At 42.2% G+C, this 22,743-nt stretch overlaps 1 protein-coding gene across 3 annotated transcripts in view; it reads left to right on the plus strand.

Moving 5' to 3' along the window:
• Positions 1-22,743, plus strand: part of TRIO (trio Rho guanine nucleotide exchange factor) — a 466,986-nt gene that overhangs the window by 368,742 nt on the left and 75,501 nt on the right. For all 3 annotated transcript variants that reach the window (XM_077116861.1, XM_077116863.1, XM_077116862.1), the window contains exon 34: positions 19,384-19,627. In XM_077116861.1, the coding sequence (XP_076972976.1) occupies positions 19,384-19,627 (244 nt within the window). The remainder of the gene's footprint in view (positions 1-19,383; positions 19,628-22,743) is intronic.

Genomic DNA, 22,743 nt, shown 5'->3' on the forward strand with positions numbered 1-22,743 from the left:
CCTATTAATAACAGCTTGCATCGGTGTGGTGCGTTTGTTACAGTGGATGAGAGCACATTTTTTAGTTGTACTGTTATTAACTATTCTAGTAACATACACAACCTAACGTCTCCCCTTTTTACCACATTCAGATATCTAATTCAGTGCATTTAGTTGTGTTCACTGTGTTGTGCTGCCGTCACCCCCATCCCTTACCAAAATGTGTCCATCGTCCCAAATAGAAACTCTACATTTTAAGCCTCAATTCCCTACTCCCTACCCACTCCCCATCCCCAGTAACCTATATTCTAAATTTTGACTCTTTGAATTTTCTTACTCTAATTATCTCATATCAGTGCTGTCATAGAATATTTGTCCTTTTCTGTCTGGCTTATTTCACTCAACATGGTATCTTCCAGGTTCATCCATGTTGGCGTATGTATCAGATTTTCATTCCTTTTTATAGCTGAATAATCTTCGATTCCGTGTCTGTACCACATTTTGTTTATCCATTGACCAATTGAGTTGCTTTCATCTTTTGGCAATTGTGAATAATGCCACTCATTCTGACTCTGTCCTTTCCATTGTTTTTGGTATTACCTGGAAGTAGGATTGCTGGGTCATGTGGTAGTTCTATACTTAATATTCTGAAAAACTGCCAAACTGTCTTCCACATCGCTACACAATTTTACATTACCACCTGCAGTGAACTAGTGTTCCTTTTCTCCACATGCACTCCAACACTTATATATATATTTTTAAGTAGTAGCCATTCTAGTAAGTGTGAAATGGTATCTCATTGTGGTTTTTTTATTTTTATTGTGAAAACATATATACAAAACAGCAATAAATTTCAAAGCACGCCCCAACAATTAGTTATAGAACAGATTTCAGAGTTTGATATGGGTTATAGTTTCACAATTTTAAGTTTTTCCTTCTGGCTGTTATAAGACATTAGAGACTAAAAGAAATATCAATACTTTTATTGATAAAAATCATACTCATTTGTTAGATCCTATCTTCTCTAACTCCTTTTTCTCCTTAGATCTTTCTCCCAATCTTTAGGAGTATTTGGGCTATACCCAGTCTAGCTTTTTCATGTTGGAAAAGGCTGTCAATAATATAGAATAGGGAGATGGAACTAGTTGATGTTCTGGAGAGGCTGGCCCCTCTGGGTTTCAGAACTTATCTGGCTTAGGAATGAAGGTTTCTGGAAAGTAATCATAGTGTATGAAATCTTAGTTGAATCTCAGATTTATTGTGGTTTTGATTTACATTTCCCTGATGGCCAGTGATGTCAACCATCTTTCCATCTTTTCATATTCTTGTTGGCTATCCATATATCTTCTTTGGAGAAATTTCTGTTCAAGCTTTTTGACCATTTGTTTGTTTGTTTGTTTATTTTTGCATGAGCAGGCACTGGAAATTGAACCCAGGACCCTGGCATGGCAGGTGAGAACTCTGCCTGCTGAGCTGCCGTGGCCCACCTTGACCATTTTTAATTGGGTTGTTAGTCTTTTTTGTTCTTGAGTTGAAGGATTTCTTTATAGTTTCTGTATATTAGAATTCTTTCATAGGTTGTCATTTTGCTTTCACAATAAACTCCTTTAAGTCACAAAAGTTTTAAATTTTTTTTTATATGCTGTATGGCTGGGTCATATTTCATTCTTTTTCCATGTGAGTATCCCCTTATTGCAGCATGGTTTGTTGAATTTTTGTTTGTTGGATTTTCATTTGTTTGCTTTTTTGTTTGTTTGGTAAGTGCATGGCTGGAAATTGAATCCCAGGTCTCCCACATGGCAGGTGAGAATTCTACCACTGAACTACCCTTGAACCCACTAAAGTTTTTCATTTTGATGATGTCACATTGATCTATTTTTTCATTGGTTGCTTATACTTTGAGTGTAAAGCCCAAGGAACCATTGTTTAACACAAGGCCCTGAAGGTGCTTTCTCTGTTTTCTTCTAGGCATTTGATAGTCCTGGCTCATATCTTTAGGTCTTTGATCCATTTTGTTAATTTTTGGTGGAAAGTAGGAATCCGTCAGTTTTCCGGCCACCATTTGTTGAAGAAATTGTTCTTTCCCAATTGAGTGTCCCCTGGTTGAAAATCTGTTGGCCCTTTTTATTTCCGTAGGGTCAGTAGTGATATCCCCCTCTCATTTCTGATTTTAATTATTTGCGTCTTCTCTCTTTTTTTTCTTTGCCAGCCTAGCTAAGGATTTGTCAATTTTATTGCTCTTTTCAAAGAAGCAATTTTTGATTTTGTTAATACTCTCTATTGTTTTTTTTTTAATTCTTTATTTCATTTGTATCTGCTCTAATCCTTGTTACCTTTCCATCTGCTTATTTTAGGTTTAATTTGCTGTTCTTTTTCTAGTTCCTCCAGGTGTGCAGTCAGATCTTTGATTTTATCTCTTCTTTATTAATGTAAGCATTCGGGCTATAAATTTTCTTCTCAGCACTGCTTTTTCTGTGTCCCATATGTTTTGTTCTTATTTTCATTTGTATCAAGATACTTAACTGATTTCCCTTATAATTTCTTCTTTGACCCACTGATTGTTTATGAGTGGGTTGATGAACTTCCATGTATTTATGAATTTTCCAGTTCTCTTAATGATTTTCAGCTTGATTCCATTATGGTCTGAGAAGATACTTTGTATAATTTCAGTCTTTTTAAATTTATTGAGACATGTTTGTGACCCAATATGTGCTCTGTCCTGGAGAGTGATCCATCTGCAATTGAGAAGAATGTTTATCCTGCTGTTTGGGGGGGTGCAACATTCCATTTCTGTCTGTAAGGTCTAGTTCATTTCTCAATATTCAAAATATGGATATGTAGTACAATTTTTAAGACTACGCTTTTTGTGTAATTGTTTCACCTCCATGAAAAAGCTTCCTTTCTTTTGTTTCTCCTCTGGAAATCTTGATCTGTTCCATTTGTTTTTGTGCAGAATTTTCTCCCCAGCTGCTATGATTTGTTTAAATTCTCTCCCTCACGCAGTACCCCTTGCCCTTTCTTACTCTTTTCAGTTCTGGGACCTGTCCTGTTGTAAACACAGTTCAGTTTCCCCCCTTTTTTTGTTACTGTGAATCTTTTCTACCTCCTATTTTTTCCCGTTAGAATATCCCACCCTCGGGGCCAAAATGGGATCAATTCGGAAAGGTGAATCAATCCAGAACAGTCCATTTTGCATTTAGGTGATCCAGTGAACAGACACTGAGTTGAGTGTGTGCACCCTGGCCAAAAGCTCTTTGCCATCTCTCTTGTTTTTCCCCCTAGGGCTCTTTGTGTGCAGCCCTCCTCAGCAGCTTGTGTTCCACCCTGGGTCTCTGCTAACCTGGAGCCTGTGCCTAGATATGCATGGGCTCTCACTTGCTGCTGTGAGCAGCTCTTTAGTCTGCATCTGTGATGGAGGAGCCTGGTCATGCTGCCCCTGCGCATGCTGCCCCAGCGCAACTCCCAAGCTGCAAGGGACTGAGTAAGGGGAACGTGACCAGAGCAGCAGGTCCAGGAGGGAAATCTCCTTCCTGATCTCATTGATTGTTTTTCTTTTTCTTTGATTCAGCATTTGTGGAGACCTTCTCCGGTCTCTGTAGTCCTCCAGAGTCCTCAGCACATGGGGTTTGTCCTTTTATTAGTTGATTCTGGTGCCACATTGATGATGTCACTCTCTGTCATTACCTTTTTATACACTTGCATTTTAGCACCTTTGGGAAGTATGAATCTGAGTTAATAACAAAAATCAATACCATAGTGCTGACATTTATATTTACCCAAATGGTTGCCTTTACACAGTTCTTTATTTCTTTATGCCGCTTGGAGCCACTGTATTGTCCTTTCTTTTCAGTCTGAAAAACTCCCTTTAGCATTGGTCACCGTCAAGTGGTGATGAACTCCCTCAGCTTTTGTTTATCCAGGAATGTCTTCATCTCTCCCTCATTTTTGAAGTAAAGTCTCACCAGATATAGCATTCTTGGTTGGCAGCTACACTCTAAGTGTCTTCACCCAGTGCCTTTGTGCCTACATGGTTTCTGATGAGAAATTGTCATTCAGTATATTTGAGACTCCTTTGTATGTAACACGTGACTTTTCTCTTGCAGTTTTCAAAACTCCTTGTCCTTTGCCTTTGATAGTATAATCAGTATATGACAGGATATGTTATTCTTCATGCTTATCCTGTTTGGTGTTCACTGAGCTTCTTAGATTTGCGTATACACTCTTTTGCTATGTTTGGGAATTTCTCTGTCATTATTTTTTTGGTTATTCCTCCTGCCCAGAACTCTCTTAGGCTATTTTTGATGGTGTCCCAGAGCTCTCTTAGGCTGTTTTTGCTTTTTATAATTCTGTTTTTCTTTCTGATCCTCATACTGATTCATTTCAATTGTCTTGTCTTCAAGTTCACTGATTCTTCTGCTCTTGAAGTCCTCCCAGAAATTTTTCATTTCAGTTGCTATGATCTTCAGCTCCAGTTGTTCTGTTTGGCATCTTTTTAAAAATTCTGTTTCCTTATTGAGGGTCTCATATTGTTCATGCATTAGTTTTCTGATGTTTTTTAAGTCTTCTGTTATTTTCCCTCCTCTCCTTGAGCATAATGAAGGTCTTTTTTAAAAGTCTTTGTCTAGTTGATCTATAGTCTGATCTTCATTGGTGTTTTCTGGGTTTTTATCCTCTTCCTTTGAATGGGCTATCATTTCCTCTTTCTTCCTTTGTCTTATAGCTTTTTATTGCACACAGTACCCTGTCATATTTTGAAATGTTAATTCTGGGATTTGTTCCCTGAGATGTCTGTTTCTTGAGTTTGTAACCGGCTGGTGATAAGATAGGATAAAAGTGTCAGCCCCACTATCAGAAAGGTCAGTGCACAGTGAAGTGTAGGGGTTCTCCATGCCTTTTCTGGGCCCGGGTCTTGTCCTGTGCTTGTGTTTGCCAGTGGCCTTAGCCCCTGTTTATAGGAGTTTGAATGCCCCTCTACTTTGTGGGAGACAGGTCTTCTCCCTGTCTTGGATGTTCTCCTGCCAGGTTTACAGTGGGCTATTCTTTGCCCCAAGCCACCCACCTCAATCTTTTCTCACACTGCTTTCATTATTTCAAGCAGCTTTTGCCTCGAAGGCAAATTCTGGGAGGGGGTGGGCACCCTAGAAAGTAGTTTCCCAAGTCAGTCTTCCAAAGCCAGACAAGGCCAGGGACCCACCAAAAGTGCTCTGGTCGGCTCCAAACTGCACTGGAGGAAGGGACCAAGGAGGCACCAGGGAAGGTACCAGGTCTTCCATGGTCCCTAAAACTGCGTTTTCTTGGCCCAGCCCCTATACAACTATTGCAGCCCTTAGCTGTCCTTCACAGCTCTGGGAAGCACCATCTTTAAGTCTCTGCTGCCTTTGTCCAAGGAGGGTTGGAACAATGGCCACCCTCAGAGCTGAGCCCCCAGCAGTCCAAAGCAGCAAGGAGTGATCAGCTCGTGCTCACTGCAAATATCCTGGTGAAGTGGGGTTTTCCCCCCTCTGGCTCTAGCAAACTGTGCCGTGGGCCTGACCCCACTGTGCCTGCCACTGAATAGGCTCTGGGTGCTGATAACCACCGCATAGAGAGAGCAGTTTACTGGTTTTCACTATAATTTACCAGCCTTTCCTCCTCCTCCTCCTCCCTGGATGCTGTACAGAGTTTACTGGATTCCAGAATTTCTAAGTAGTTGATTGACACAATTCCTGCCTGTTTAATAGCTATCGTGGTAAAGGATTGATTCCTGGAGTTCCCTACTCCACTATCTTCCCACCCTCCCCTTCCTCTGAAATTCAGAGAGGGCTTGTTCTAGTTTGCTAGCTGCTGGAATGCAATATACCAGAAACGGAATGGCTTTTAAAAAGGGGAATTTAATGAGTTGCTAGTTTACAGTTCTAAGGCCGAGAAAATGTCTCAATTAAAACAAGTCTAAAGAAATGTCCAATCAAAGGCATCTAGGGAAAGATACCTTGGTTCAAGAAGGCCGATGAAGTTCAGGGTTTCTCTGTCAAGTGAGAAGGCACATGGCGAACACAGTCAGGGCTTCTCTCTCAGCTGGAAGGGCACGTGGCGAACACGGCGTCATCTGCTAGCTTTCTCTCCTGGCTTCCTATTTCATGAAGCTCCCCGGGAGGCGTCTTCCTTCTTCATCTCCAAAGGTCACTGACTGGTGGACTCTCTGCTTTGTAGTGTTGCTCTCTCTGAATCTCTCTGAATCTCTCATTCTCCAAAATGTTTCCTCTTTTATAGGACTTCAGAAACTAATCAAGACCCACTCAAATGGGTGGAGACATGTCATCCCCTAATCCAGTTTAACAACCATTCTTAACTAAATCACATCAACCAGGGAGATGATCTCATTACAGTTTCAAATATACAGTATTGAATAGAGATTATTCTACCTTTAAGAAATGGGATTTATATTAAAACATGGCTTTTCTTAGGGGAAATACTTCCTTTCAAACCAGCACAGGGCTCTTCCACAGAAATATGGCTATATCCCAGAATTAGGATTAGTGAAATGAGAGCCACTTCAATTCTGTTATAGCATAAAGGGGTGTATGTCAACTCAGAGTTGAGCCTTGCACAGCTTTTTATAGAAAAATAAGCCTTATACTAGGGGCTGTTGCTGTTAAGGCAGAAAAGTCTGTTTATACCCAGTGAAAGAGAAAGAATAAATCACTAACAAAAAGTATAAATTTGCTGAAATTTATCATTTATTGGGAGTCTACTAGGAGATGAGAACTTTGAAGAACTGCATAGTAAGTATTTTATTTGTGGAGACAATTCACTGGTTTCTGTTTAGTTCATCTAATGTATTATTTCTAATGTATTTTATTTCTTAGCTTAGAAATCCCTAAAGGGTCACTTCTGCAAGTTCAACCATTGCTTCATCCACCTGATTCTTCCTAATTCTTATGGGATGAAATTTATGGCAACAGCCTCCCGCTAAGCATATTTAACAGTCTCAAAATTCTTAACCATCCTTGAGAAATGACACACCAGTGTGTCATTTTAATAACATAACATGCATTTCCTACAGTGATTCTCGCCATGTCATGATAGCTCAAAAGGGCAGTAATAGAATGACAGTGAGTTATTGCCTTTACTTCTTAGGATCTGCATTTGGGATGAAAATAAACAGCCTGAGAATTTATAAAGATAACTCAAAATTTGGATTTTGGAGTAGTACGCATTAGGCTTTATAAAAAGGAAGTAGCATGCTCACCACTGCACACATGCCTATGTTTGTGTGTTCCCTGCTTCTGTAAAGGTTATCTTTCTGCCATCTCCCCTTTTTTGTACTTCTCTGGAAGAACATAGTAGGATAAAGAGATGAGAATATGTTTTGAAAAGTAGACACTACAACTTGCTCTGATTTGACTTGTAAAATGCACTATTTCTCTGAACTAGACTTAACCAGAAAACCTGCTTAGCTCTGAGAACAGAGACTTTTCATGTGTCTTGAGGTTCTTTCCACCCCACATACTTCGAAATTTAATCAGCTGCTGCTGACCCGGGCAGATGGATCTGGCAGAGGATTTTGCTTCACCATATTCTGCCTGTTAAGCTTAATTTATGACGTCTGTTACGAGTTATTTGTTATCATGGAATTTGGTTCCATTTCAGAAACTGGGTGGGGGAATGTTTTTGACAGAGCCCCTTGGAGAATTCGTAAGGAAAGAGTTATCTGACCAAGGCTGTTAGTAATTCTCAGAGGAGGCAGGAAAGGTTTTCAGAAAAGCGTCTGTTGCGGAGGAGCCACCAGAGACACCCTCTTCCCAGGGAGCACTGTCAGCAGGCCCATTGCCCTGGCTATAGACGCAGACCACATGTCCCACAAGCACATTTCCTTCTTTGAAAACATCATTTATAAAATATACCAAAAGCGAGTTTAGCACTGATTCGTGTCGATATCCATGATACTTATGCTGATAAAATGATCTTATGAAAAATGTAGTTTATGTTCCACAGAAAGCAAATCCTTGCCAGATTCTCATCTCATTTGTCCCAAGCATACCTCCCTGGGGTGGGGAGGAGAGTGCTGAGTCAACCTTTGGGGTGTTAAGGAAACCGAGGCAGGATAGGTGACCCACGCTAGTCTGCCCGGCAATAGGGAAGGTAGCCAGAAGGAGAATGTGGGTTTAATTATCTGTCTAATCCTGGACCTTATTATATCACACAAGAACTGAATGTAGAGCTAGGAAGCATTTTGAAGTACTTTTTTTTCTTCTGTTGCTTATTAGTTTGTGATTTACTCATATAATTAATGGTTATAGTATCTGTAAAATAGAAAATATGTGATCAAAACTATATTCTAGAATTTAACAAAACATCTTGAGTCCGGGATGAAACATTCACCAAGGCAAGATAAGGCACCTGTGGATAAGCTGGCCAAAGCCAGTAAGCCAGGCTTTTTGGGTCTTAGGTAATTACAGTTCTCATTTTTAAAGAATGAAACATTCAGGTGATAGTGACACATAGCATGGATGGCCCCTAAGCTTATAGTATAAATATATGTATCCATGTATTTAAAAATATAAATGGTCTAAATTATTCTTAGTGAGCCCATAGCAGCAGTGTGTTGAGGACGTGAGATTTTAGGTAGTTGGAAAAGTCAGTCAACTTTTATGGTCGAGTGACATTCTATGCTACGGGAAAGTGGTTGGACTTGCATAAATTGCAGAGTTGAGGTGATGTAGAAGGTAGTTAATGCCAATACATCTTTCAATGTGTCTTACTTCGTGTTCTAGAAAAAGGAAACCCATCCCTTTAGTAACACTTGTAGCCAGCCTGTTTAGAAACCACTGGGTTCTTTATTTAGTCTCCATTCCTTGGGCCAGTGATGAGGAGCGAGGCTTAGCCCTGGTCCTGCTCTCCAGCACCCTGAGCTAGCGTTCTCCCCTTTGGAGGAGATTACCCAAAGCAAGAGTACCTTTCCCCAGGAGAAGGCACTCAACCCCTGGCCTCCCCAGGGCCTCTGCATGTCGTGGGATCTCATGTAAATTTGTCTCCTTGTTAACAGGACAGTGAGCCATCTCATTCAGGAATCTTCTTAAGGACTCTGCATGGTTTTTATCTCTTCACACAGAATTTACTGAACATCAGTTACCACTCTCTGCTCAGAGTATAACATAGCATGTGCATGGAGTCTGTAATGTATGGAATAGTGGGCAGTCATGAACAAGGAAGGGCTCAAAACCAAGCTTCAGGGCTCTGCTTCTCAGCTGCTGGTGGCCTCCGGCAAGTTAATCTCTCTAGGCCCCAGTTTCCTCATCTGTAAATGGGGATAATCCTACTACTCAGCTCACAGGACTATGAGCTTTCAAAATATGTGATGGATTTAGAACAGTGCCTGGCATGTACTGAGCACTGAGTAAATATTCACTGTTGTTGTGCCTTTGTTTTCAGAGTTGGTTCCTCCTCCCTCATTCTTTTTTTTTTTAATATACAGTTCATATACCTTATAATCATCCAAAGTATACCATCAGTGGTTTACAGTATCATCATATAGTTGTGCAGTCATCAGCACAATCAATTTTAGACCATTTTCACTATTCCAAAGGAAAAAGAAAAGAACACCAAAACATCCCATACCCCTTATCCCCACCTATTATTTATTTATTTTGTCTTTATTTTATTACTTATCTGCCCATACACTGGATAAAGGGAGGATCAGTCACAAGGTTTTCACTGTCACACAGTCACACTGTGAAAGCTATATAGTGATGTAATCATCATCAAAAATGAAGTCTACTGGATACAGTTCAACAGTTTCAGGTATTTCCTTCCAACTATTCTAGTACGCTAAAACAAAATGGGGTATCTATATAATGGGTAAGAATAACCTCCAGAATGACCTCTTGACTATTTGAAATCTCTCAAACACTGAAACTTTCTTTTGTCCCATTTCTTTACTCCTTTTTGGTCAAGAAGGCTTTCTGTAATCCCACAGTGCCAGATTCACACTCAGCCCTGGCAGTCCTGTTCCATGTTGCCAGGGAGATTTACATCTCTGGGAGTCATGTGCCATGTAGTGGAGAGGGGAGTGAGTTTACTTGCAGAATTGGCTTAGAGAGAGAGGACACATCTGAGCAACAAAAGAGGTTCTCTGGGAATGCCTGTTAAGCATATTTATAAATAGGTTTAGTTTTTCCTTTATAGGAATAAATTTCATAAGGGCAAGCCCCAGGGTTGCGGCTTGGCTTATTGAATTCCTCCCTCACTCTGAGATACTCTTCAGGACTCACTGATAGCATGTTTCTGTGTGCGCCTCACTCTCCTCTTGCTTAGATACTCTTTTTTTTTTATTTATTAATAGATGTATTTTTACGTATTTTTATTGTGATGTCTTCACACACACACAGTCCATCCATAGTATACAATCAGTGGCTCTAAATATCACCATGTAGTTGTATATTCGTCACCATGATCATTTTTAGAATATTTGTGTAACTCCAGAAGAAGAAATAAAAAATAAAAAGAAAAACTTAAAACTCCTATAACCATTACCTTTCCCTACCATTGACCGCTAGTATTTCAATCTACCCAGTTTTTTTTTTAACCCTTTGTTCACCCCAATTATTTATTTATTTTTTAGCCATATTTTTTTACTCATCTGACCATGCTCTGAAAAAAAGGAAATCTAGACACACGGTTTTCACAATCACACAATGACAATGTAAAAGCAATACAGTTATACAATGACCTTCAAGAATCAAGGCTACTGGAATACAGTTCAACAGTTACAGGCACTTTCCTCTAGCTATTCCTATGCACCATAAATTAAAAAGGGATATCTGTATAATGCATAAGAATAACCTCCAAGATAACCTCTCAACTCTGTTTGAAATCTCTTAGCCACTGAAATTTATTTTGTCTCATTTCTCTCTTCCCCCTTTTGGTCAAGAAACCTTTCTTAATCCCATGATGCCGGATCCCAGCTCATCCCATGAGTCCTGTCCCACATTGCCAGGGAGCTTTATACCCCTGGGAGTCGTATCCCATGTATGGGGAGGGCAGTGAGTTCACCTGCAGAGTTGGCTTAGAGAGAGAAAGCTTGGGCACTCTAGATTGAAGTGGATTTAGGAGATAGAGAGTTCTGTTTACTAAGAGCTAGAAGCTGTTTTAAGAATAAACTGCTGAATTCTAGTGGCTGGACTTAGGTGTTTTGAGGACTCAAAGCAAAGAACTGAATAGGTACAGTTTCCCAGGAGACTCTTGCCTAAAGCTTTTTCCAGCTACTCATCTTAACCTAGTGTTTTAGCTGTGTTGTGACCACACTTCTAAAATGACTTAGTAATATTTACCAGAGTCACTTCATTCATTCACAGCTATTTATTGATTGCTCTGTACATGCTGTCCCAATTACAGATGTTTGGGAATATTAAGAAAAAAGGAGACAAAATTTCTGCCTTTCCAGCCACTCTGAGTGAAGGATTGTATGTGATGTTGATTTCCTCCTTTTTACGAGTCTGTGTTTTCTGTTTTTCTAAGTGACTATGGCTTGTTACAATATTTTTAAAATAGATTTTAGTGCTTTCACAAAAATCAGAAAATGAACGTAGTCTTTATTAACCTTAGTTACCCAATCAGGAAAACAAAATTCACCTAACTAAAGTAGAAAACCTCAATTCTAAGCAAAGGAAGTTTAAAAAATATATGAAGCTTAGTTAAAAATGTAACAAATGTGTTTATAAAACTAGCATAGCACTGAAAAGTGCTTTTTTAATGTATATTTTACATTACATGATCAAAATTCCTATTGAAAAAGATACAGTTTTGATTCAAACTTGAGGCTGGTGGTTATTCTAGTTTCTCTTCCCTCCTGGGGAGGATGACCTACCCAGCTCATCAACTCACTGTTAGACCTTAACTCTTTAGAGCAGATCCCTCTGTCAAGAGGCATTTTTAAATTCAGTTGTCAGAATAATAGATTGTCCTGGTGTTTTAGTTTGCTAGGCTTCTCAAAACAGATACCATGAAATGTGTTGGCTTTAACTATGGGAATTTATTAGCTTACAAGCTTATGTTTGAAGCCATGAAAATGTCCTAATCAAGGCATCATCATGACAATGCTTTCTCCCTGAAGACCAGCTGCCAATGATCCAGGACTCCTCTGTCACATGGCAAGGCACATGGTCTTTGCTTCTTGCTTCTGTGGCTTTCCACCCCCTGTTTATAAAGGACTCCAGTGAAAGGGTTAAGGCCCACTCTGGGTCCTGCCTTAACTGAAGTAACCTTATCTAAAGGTCCTACTCAACAATAGATTCACACACAAGAATGGCTTAGCTTTTAGAACATACTTTTCTGGTGTACATACAGCTTCAAACTATCACACCTAGTCACTCTGGAAATGCAACACATTTCTTTGGGCTCAGTTGTCTTTAGAAGTTTCTTGATTTCCAGCGCTGCACTTAAAGTGTTGCAGGTGGTTTTCAGTTGTCTCCTTCTTCCCAACTCTCATTTCTTTGTCCACTTTAAACTAAAGAAGCTTCTAATTAGGATGCTTGTGGTGCAGCCTGCAGTCCCTATTTGAGGTGCTTTTCATTCTAGAATGTTTAGCGGGAGGGGTGATACAACTGTCCAGGTCAACTTCTGCAGGCCCTTGAAACCTGGTCAGTGTGAGCTGTCCTCTCTCCAATTTGCCAGGCCTTTTCCCTTTAAAATTTACCCTTTCAGTTTTATCTTCTAAATTTAACTTCTCAAATTTATAACTTTTGAGGAAGCCTTTCAAGGATTATTTTCACATCCAAAAACTAGTGCATAATGATGATGGCAGCAAAGAGTGGATCAATATCCTCGAATACTGCACTTGCTATTTCCTTTCTAGGTAAAGTGTTGGACGTAGTAAACTCCTGGTTTTGACAAAATTTTTCTCATAAATTTGTCCCCAGCTGTGTAAGAGCCTATCACAGCGGTCCTCTTTTAAACATTAAGCAGCTGATTTTAGCCAGCCCTTCCCCTTTGAACTTGGCCTTACATAAATACCAGCCTCAGCATCCACGTGCTCCCCAGATGCCCCACTTTTTGTGTAGTTGAGATACCTGCCAATGCACCTGAGCCTGCAAGAAGTTGGGCAGCAGGGAGGCCTGCGTGGGTCAGCCCCAGGCTGTTGTAACCTTTATTCCAGGAATTGTTCTGGCTGTAATGGCTGCCCTTTTTTTTTACAACCACTGCCAGCAGTGGACCTGTACCCCCTAATCCCTTTTAACCAAGTAATCACTTTTTTTGGCTGCTTGTTGTGAAACTTCACAAAACCCAGAGACCCTTTTGTGAGGTTTGCGAATGACTGGGACATAGGTTGGTGCCTCCCCCAATAGCAGACATGCTTTGTTCCTTAGAGGAAAATGGCTTCTATTAGGCCACATTCCCCATTTCCTTTTGAATTGTTCTCTGAAAATGGGCCAGACACCCACCTTCAACTGATCTGTAGCACATTCGATGCTGGGTTCTCCAGGTATAGCGTCCTGCATAGGGAGAGGTATACCATCTACCACATCAGTCCCCTAGAGCCTGCTCCATTAGAGTCCACCCTAGAGCCCACTCTCCTCACCTCCTCTGGCAGAGCTCGCCGCAGAACATGCCAGGGCGCGGAGGACATGCCAGGGTTTGCTGATAGGAGTTCAGAACTGTGTATTCCTGGAATGTACCACTGCTCCTCAGCATGCACGGGGCTGGGGATGTTCCCCAGAGCTGGGGCAGGTGGGGCCCAGTACAGGTGAGAAGCCCCCAGCAGTGGGTCTCCTTGGCTGGGGTCAGGCTCTCCCCCAGGTTTACAGAGACATGACACCAGGAAACCTTCCATTCTTTTCTCTCTGGCAGTTGTTGAAGGCCCATGTGCCTCTAACTTGAGGGTAGAGTTTTGTTCTTCGGGATGAAACACAACAAGCTTGTACTTTAAGTCTGGAGAGAATTCAGGTTTGATTTTGCAAGTGTGCATGTGTCGGGATGATGGTTCCCCAGTGGCCAGGTGGGAGGAGCTCAGGGAGTTTCAGAGCATGCAGCCCTGGGTGGGGCCCCTTGTCCAGTTAAGGCCTTCCTTACCAACTGCTTCTTGGTGCCCAGCATTGTTTTTTAAAGGTGAAGAGTGAAAAATAAAGATCTATCTTCTCTTGTGAGTATTCATAAGAGTCAATGTGAGTCATCGAAAATGAGGTTTTCAGCAGTTGTAATTCTAAACTCAAGATGGAGTTGGGACCCCATAATAGGAAGTTCATTAAAGATAGGTAGTAAGTGATAAAAAGGCTGTAAAAACTTTCATGAAATGTGGCTGAGGAAAAAAGGTAAATTTTTTAACTAAATAAATGAAGTAGTAACCCTTTTGGCATAGGAAGTTGCATCACTGGGCTCGATGGATCATTGAAAGTAACAAAAATCACCTATTCTTAATGACATAAATTATCTGTGCTTTTTCTTGTTAGGAGTTTAGTTTTATACATTGCTTCCCAAAATAACTATATCTTTTATACAGAGGTGTTTTTTTTTTCCTGATGAGCAAATTTAGTTTTAAAGAGGTGTTTTGTAATAAATGCTTAATATATTTAAATGTGAACATTGAGACAGAAATCTATGGGACACTGCATTGGGCTAGAAAGCATCCATTTAATCCTCCCCTTAAAAATACACGCAAGATTGCTACATATCATGGTTTGCCAAACCCCAATCAAAATCATTCCTGCCAACCCTAAAGAACACCTAAGGCTTTATCTGAGATTCTACAAAGGTTCCATGCATTAGGATTACCTTCCAAAAATCTATAACCTCTAGATGGGTTCCTAGGCCAAATAAGTCCTGAAACCCAGAGGGCCCAGCCTCTCCAGAATAGCAACTTGTTCCATCCACCTATCCCATGTTATCGGCTGCCCCTTCCAATATGAGAAAGTTAGAATGGGCATAGCCCAAATATCCCTGAAGATTGGAAGAAGGATTGAAGGAGAAGAAAGAGTTATAATAGAGAAGATAGGAGATTTAACAAATGAGTATGACTGCTGAATCATATTGATATATCTTTTAGACTCCGGTGTCTTGGAGCAGCTAGAAGGGAAAAACTAAAATTGTGGATTTGTACCCCATACCAAACTCTGAAATTTGTTCTACAAGTAATTGTTGTGTCCTTTGAAATTTATTGCTGTTTTGTATATATGTTATTTTTCACAATAAAAAAAAAATTCATGCATGAGATTCTTCTAAGTAAAGCCAATTGATTAAGATATATGATGGCTTTTCTAAATGATAATTAAAAATTTTCTTGGGCAGGCCACAGTGGCTTAGCAGGTAGAGTTCTCGCCTACCATGCTGGAGACCCAGGTTCGATTCCCAGTGCCTGCCCATGTTAAAAAGAAAAAAAAAAATTTTTTTTCTTAACTGGATTTTGTTAACAAAGTTCTAAAGCTTTTGAAAAAGAATTTTAACTTAGTATGTGATTCTTTGTGAGAACAGGCTTGATTTTTATTTCTTAGGCTCTGTCAAGGGCACAGATGTTTCCAATTGTTTTTGATTACTCTGCAAGGGGCTAAACTATCAGTGCCAAGAAATAAAGTCAAGCTTAATTCTCTATCTTGGACAGCCCCTTTCTCCCCTTCCCACCCTTCCCCCTTCCACAAAACACACCGTGTGCCTTGAGTAGTCTGAAAATTAATAAAACTCCCAAGAGCACAGCAGGCCCAGGACTGGCAATGAGATGGTGTGTAGTGTAGTTTCCCTCCCCAGGCTGGGGTGCTGGAGTGGATCGGTGGTCCTGGGGGGTCTGTCTGGGCGCAGGGGACACGCTGTGTACACACATGCCCAAGCAGCCTCGGTTGGAGAACCTGAAACTGGACTCATGGGAAAGCCCGGAATTGGCGCCACCCGCCGGGCACTGTCCAGGGGCTTGGGGGAGGGCAGGAGGGTGTCCAGGGGAAGTGTGGGGCCCTGGGGAGGGGTAGGACAGGGAGGCCTTGGCAGCCGAGCTCCGCATGGGAGTTTGATGACAGCTCGCGTTTTTCCCTGGAACGGGAAACATTCCTCCTTTCCTAATCCCTTATTACAGGGATTAACCACTTCCACGATTTGAGATTTTATGGGGAAAATTCCTCTCCGGGCTGGTCCTCCACCTTTAACCTTTTAACATTAGCATTCTTGATTTTTCACAGAGAAATGTGCAGACTCTTAGAAGGGGCTTGAAGGTTTGTGAAAAACGTCCTTTGAGGCCTAGAAAAGAATGGTTTTGTCAGTAGTTGTGCTCAGTTCTGGAAGAGTGTTGTTTTTGTGGTTGTCCGGTAGACATCTGTTTCTCATTGTGAACATCCCTACTTTTTCTTGAAAAGCAGCCGTTAGGATAGGGGGGTGATGAGCCGGAGGGTGGCGGGGCCAACGGGCAAGGCCGGAACGGGAGGGCACTGCACGGGGACGGGAGCCGTTTGTGTGGGCCGTGGGTGCCCCCCACGGGCCGGGCCATCCCGTTCTCCTCCTCCTCAGAATTGGCTCCCCCCACTTGCCATGGTGGACTTGCACCAGCTCTGCACAGCTAGCCAGTTCCCTCTTCTGCCCTAACACACTTTAGGGTGGACGGCAGAAGACGGCATTTATTTCAGATTGGACACAAGACAGAGTTAGCCCCTGAAGTCAGAACAGTCATCGTGATTCACTTCCGTTTTTCAGTTGTGGTGCTTTTGTTTCATAGAGCAAATATATTCTCTTTTCCAGTTCAGCCGTGTTTGAGTGCCTGGTGAATGCCAGCACTGGGCGCGGTAGGCTCTAAGGAAAGCCCCGCCTTGCAGCAGGGTTTTTGCACAAGCCATGAGCCTGCTGTTGCTGTGAGCTGCTGTGCCCCCGGCCCAGGCTTTGCCCTCCCAGATGCAGAGTTCACAGATGAGTAATGCACACTGCCTTCTGGGGACGAAGACAAACACACACCCATAGGGCTCACAACATGGCTGCCTTCAGAACTGTGGCATGATTTGTTTTTAAGAGCTACGAATGATCAATACGGGGAGAGACTCCTGCGAGGGACTTGAGGGAGCCTTAGCATAGACAAATTGGGGAAGTGGGTTCTGTCTAAGCAGGGTACCCCTCAGAAACGGGAGCTGGTCACTTTGGTCCCATAAAGCACGTGAGGGGAAGCAGCTATGCCAGGGAAGGCTGGTTGGTCGTGATTGTGCAGAACTTTGAATCCTGTGTCAAAGACTCTGACTAAAGAGACAGATTGAAGGGTCAGAGATGAGCTGTCACCAGGCTCTGACGTAGAAGACGTCAGTGAGAACCCCCTGACTCTGTGCAGAGCAGGGAGTAGTTAGGTGGCCTTGCACATGTTCTCCAAGCAGAAGCTGTGAGGTCAATACATCTTTGTGGGGCTCATGGAAGCACTTATTTCAGAGGACCTGAACATTAGCCTGGTTTCAATAGACAGAAAACAGGAGTGAGCTTCGATTCGAGGAGAGAAGAAGGGAAAGGGGTTGAAGGAGCAAACGTGGGGTGGCCAGAACATACCCAGCCTGTGGGATGCATGCCCCATGTACCTGGAGTGGCAGGAGGCCCAGAAGGCTCAGGGGTCAGATGGCAGCGTATGGGGACTGTTAGGCTGAGTGAGGAGATCCCGAAGGAGATGGCACTCCTGAGACATTTTGGAGAGAGAAAGTATATTCTAGCTTGTGTTTCCAAATCATGGTTCTCTTTGCCTTCTCAGTCTTTCAGATCTTGTGGCTTTCTTTCTGATCTGAATGCTGTTGAAAGAGACTGCATGCTATAACAGTAGGGAGCACTTTTTTTTTTAATTGTGAAAAATAACATATACACTAAAAAGCAATGAATTTCGAAGCACAATGCAACAGTTAGTTGTAGAACAGATTTCAGAATTTGACATAGGTTACAGTTCCACAATTTTAGGTTTTTCCTTCCAGCTACTCCACGACACTGGAGGCTAAAAGAAATATTAATAAAATGATTCAGTAGTTGTATGCATTTGTTAAATCCTGTCTTCTCTGTTATAAATCTACCTTCCCCTTTGGTCTTTCTCTTAGTCTTTAGGGGCATCTGAGCTATGTCCATTCTAACATTTTCGTGTTGGGAAGGGCTGTCGAGAATATGAGATGGGGGATGAAACTAGTTGATCTGGAGAGGCTGGCCCCTCTGGGTTTGAGGACTCATCTAAATTCATCTGGACGTTGTAGTTCCTGGAAAGTTACCCTAGTGCCTGGAACCTTTGTAGAATCTGAGATAGAGCCATAGGTGTTCTTTAGGGTTAACAGAATGATGTTGGTTGGGGATTGGCAAACTGTGGCAATTAGCAATATCTAACTGAAGCTTACATAAAAGTAGCCCCCAGAATAGCCTGTCGACTCTATTCTCTCAGCCACTGATAACCATATTTTTTTACAATTCTTTTCTCCCTTTTGGCCAGGAAGTCATTGTTGATCTCACAGTGCCAGAGCTGGGTTCATTAGGGAGCACTCAGTTTTTTAACTTTTAAATTGTATAGTATAACATGTATACAAAGCAAAAGAAATAAAAAAGCAATAGTTTTCAAAGCACTCTTCAACAAATAGTTGAAGAACAGACCCCAGAGTTTTTCATGGGCTACCATATGATCTTCTCAGATTTTTCCTTGTAGCTGTTCCAGAATAGAGTAGGCTAGAAGACTTAAATATTTTTTATCATCACAGTTGACTTTTTTTCCTTCTTTTTTGTGAAAAACAGCATATTTACAAAAAAGCAACAAATTTCAAAGCACAGCACCACAATTAGTTGTAGAACATATTTCAGAGTTTGACATGGGTTACAATTCCACAATTTTAGGTTTTTACTTTTAGCTGCTCTAAGATACTGGAGACTGAAGGAGATATCAGTTTAATGATTCAGCATTCATATTCATTTGTTAAACCCTATCTTTTCTGTAGCCATCTTCGCTCCTATCTGTTCCCTTACATTGGAGTTCGTCCTCATTAGTTAACGGTTCACCCATCTTTAGCTTCTATATATATCTTTGCCCCCTATATTCTGTATTATAAGCATCTGATTATACTTTTATGCCGGTCATTAAAGTGGAATCATACAGTATGTATCCTTTTGTGTGTAGCTTATTTCACTCAGCATTATGTACACAAAGCTCATCCATCTTGTCCTGAGGGAGCACTCATTTTGAACAAAATAATATTCAAGCACAGTTCTTATTAATTTTCCATAAGTTAAAAAATGAGAAAGAAGATAAAATGTCTGGTACAAAAAGATTTAGAAGCCCCTATGAAAAAATAATATCTGACTGTGATAGTGAAATGCTGGGAGAGTCACAGTCTTATGTAGGAATGTGAAAGAACAGCTATCCCATGACGCCAAGAAGGAATTCGGGAGCAGCAAACCTTCAGAGCCCCCACTTGGCTGGAACCTGGTGCCCCGGGTGTAGTTCATATGCCTCCTCTCCCTCCACAGCTCTCTGGCGGCTGCGAGCTGACAGTGGTGGTCCATGACTTCACGGCCTGCAACAGCAATGAGCTGACCATCCGGCGTGGCCAGACTGTGGAGGTCTTGGAGCGGCCCCACGACAAGCCTGACTGGTGCCTGGTGCGGACCACTGACCGCTCTCCTGCGGCCGAGGGCCTGGTGCCCTGCGGCTCCCTCTGCATCGCCCACTCAAGGAGCAGCATGGAGATGGAGGGCATCTTCAATCACAAAGGTAGGCGCTGCTGAGGCTTGGGGACCACCATCTCACCCACCTGCCTGCACCTCTGCCCATCTGCCTGCGCCTCTGCCCACCTCTCACAGCACCACCCTCTTGCCAGGTATTTGTAATCCTATGGAGCTGAAGTGGAAAGAGTGAGGGCACCTTTTTTTCAGAAACAGGCAGTGATAGCTCATTTCCCAAGGTGGACTAGTAAGATTACGGGCTCAGTTTAGAGAAGGAGCAGGGGCCATTCTTTTGTGGCTGGTTTCATTCATTCATAGAAAAGAAAGAAAAACTGCTCTGAGAGAGGTTGAAAACCAGAAGAGGAGGCGGGACCATAATTAGCATCTTCTTACTCAGATTTTTATGTTGCATATTCTTTATTTCATGTCCTGTTAAATCCTAGACATTTAGCACAGCCCCTATTTTTCTGCATAGCTTTGCAGCCCTGAGAATTGAACCACTACGTTGGAGCTGTGGGAAGTTAGAGTGCCGAACACCCCTAGTCCACAGGCTGCCTACATGGAGTAGGAGACCAGGGTCTACTGTGATGAGAGGCAGGCACTTCTGGGAAAAATACAGGGCCTCTGAGCACAGCAGCACTGGGCACTCCTGAGTGGCTGCTCAGGATAGAGCTCGCGGCTACAGGATGCCACTGTGTGTCACCTAGGTGGCTCAGTAACAGGTCCCCATGGGTGATATGAGACGCTCTTTCTTCTGCTGTCTCCAGTGCACAGCCACCAGATGCACGTGGCAGTCAAGCACTTGGGTTGCTGCTGGTCTGAATTCAGAGGTCCCCGTGGTGACATACACACTGGATTTTAAGTCTTGGTCTGAAAAACGATGTTTTATGCTCATTATACATTAAAAATGGTAATATTTTTGATGGAGTGGGTTAAATAAAATTGATGTTATCAAAATGAATTTCACCTACATTTACTTTCTGAGAGTTGACTACTGAAAAATGCAGCTCACATTATATTTCTGTTGGGCAGTACTGGTTTGATCGTTCATTTTAGTGAAAAACTAATTTGAATCTTTAAGATCTTTCAGGAAACATTGGTGCATAGTTTCTAGAAAAGCACAGAGTGGATGGTTTGTGTGCTTTGACCCAAACGATGTCTTGTTTTGCCATAATATACATACATAGCTGATTTTTCCAGATTGGGGGTATGTGTAGTTTGTTTTCCTGTCCTGAGAGCACGCTTCTCTGCCATACTTGATTTCTTCCCTGATGATGTTGAGCATTCCAGGGCTTCCCCCACTTATCATCTGTATCCTTTCTTTGTGCATCCCAACATGAGTGGTCATCCTCAGGCCGTGAGGTGTCAGTCGTCCCCTTGAGTTAAAGGAAGCAGCAAGGGTATAATGACTGATTAGCTCACCTTGGTAATTATAGGCCCGGCTGTGTTCCCCATCCCTCAGCACCTAAATGTGACCTTATTGTCACTCAGCAAGAAACAGGAAGTACTAGGCTATTATTTCTCTAGAGATCCAACGAGAAAGTAGAGAATTTTCAGGTTTTGGCCAAAAGCTGAAGCATCCGCTTTCCTTTCTGGCAAAGCCATCCATATATTTGGAGCTGCGTGGATGTCTGTAGTGTGACACTTGATCGCAAGTAGGGATCTGTGCGTGCTACTGTTCAGCCCATTGTCAGCGTGTTTTTAAAGTTGCATAATGTATTTAAGTTCTTGAATTTGAATTGAAAATAAAGTGCAACTATTTTTTGCAAGTTAATCTATTGTGCAGAGGATTCCTGGTGAACTTAAGTATGCTAGAAATAGCATCTGTTCTAGGAGATTTCTTTGTATGTTGCTTCTCCCATGGTGTGTTCCTTACTTCCTGGTGTTCACAATTGCAGACTAGCCAAGAAGGAAGAATTGTATATAGTATTTATCACACTTTACTTTGTACTGGAGGCTTCTATGGGAATATGGGGCTTTTTGCCTGTTTTTAATCTAAGTAACAGTTTGTTCCTTTTTCTCTCTGACATCCTGTGACATTCTAGCACCTTAAAGTCCCTCCTTGCCTTCATAAACCTCCTAACACTCTGTCCTTACCAGGAAGGTGTTTCCTCAGGTCTGACACCTATTATGGACTAACAACCAGTTGGTGATCAGGGACTTTGGACCTTTGACATTTTTCTTTTTTTTCTCCCCCAATGCAGGAAAACTCTTAAGGTTTTTCTGTTATCTTGCTGGGTTAGGACTTAGACAGTTACAGGACAGCAGTTGGGAGGAGGGAAATCCCCATTTGGGCTTTTTGACAGTGTCCCATGTGTGTTCAAGGTCAGGAAACCAGGCGGCCCTGGCCAGGGTCTCTGACTAGGAGAGCCAAGCCCAAGGTCAAACAGACTGGGCAGCAGGAAATGAGGTCCTGAGACAGGTCCAGAATGAAACTCAGGGACTCCAGCAGCAAAAAACCATTGGCACCCTGCAGAGCAGGAGGTCTTGATTTGCTTCTCTGCAACCCACAGTAGTCCCTTTCCCTCCTCCATGCCCTGTGTGTAGGAAGGCAGCCTGGAGCATGTGCCTGGCAGTTGGTCCCTGCCATTCCCATGCGTTTGCCCATCCAGTAACACTGCACCCTGAGGCCCATGCCAGGCTTGCAGTACACAAGATGAAGGAGACCCTCCTCTCCCAGATGCCCATCGGCCTCATGGTTGCAGGAGATCCTCTTGGCAGCATCAGACAGGCAAGGTGTCTTGTGTCAGATACCGTAAAACTTGGTAACATTAAGGAGCTGTCATTACATTTTTGCCTCTGGTCACTTCCTGTTAGTGTCTGAAGGTGGTTTCATAAATGTCTTTGATTACTACTGCTTTGACCTCTAGACAGAAGAAAGGAACACTTACTAATATATAGTCCAGAGGTTCCAGAATTTTCTCAGCTTGTGGTACCTTAGTGCCTCAGTAGTTTTACCAGACCAAGCAATTTAATCTAGGAGGCCATGCGTGGCCAACAGGTATTGCTGTATTTCCCTTGGACGTGTAGGAGGTTGACATTCCTGTGAGTTCCATGGTGCTTACCCAGTGTTTTGGGGTGTCCCAGGCTCCTTGGCCCACAGTTTGGGAACCACACAACTAGTCAAATGCAAATCAGGATGAAGTATTGGAAGGAATCTGTTTT

The sequence above is a fragment of the Tamandua tetradactyla genome, chromosome 9 (assembly GCF_023851605.1).
Source record: "Tamandua tetradactyla isolate mTamTet1 chromosome 9, mTamTet1.pri, whole genome shotgun sequence".
Classification (NCBI taxonomy): Eukaryota; Metazoa; Chordata; class Mammalia; order Pilosa; family Myrmecophagidae; genus Tamandua; species Tamandua tetradactyla.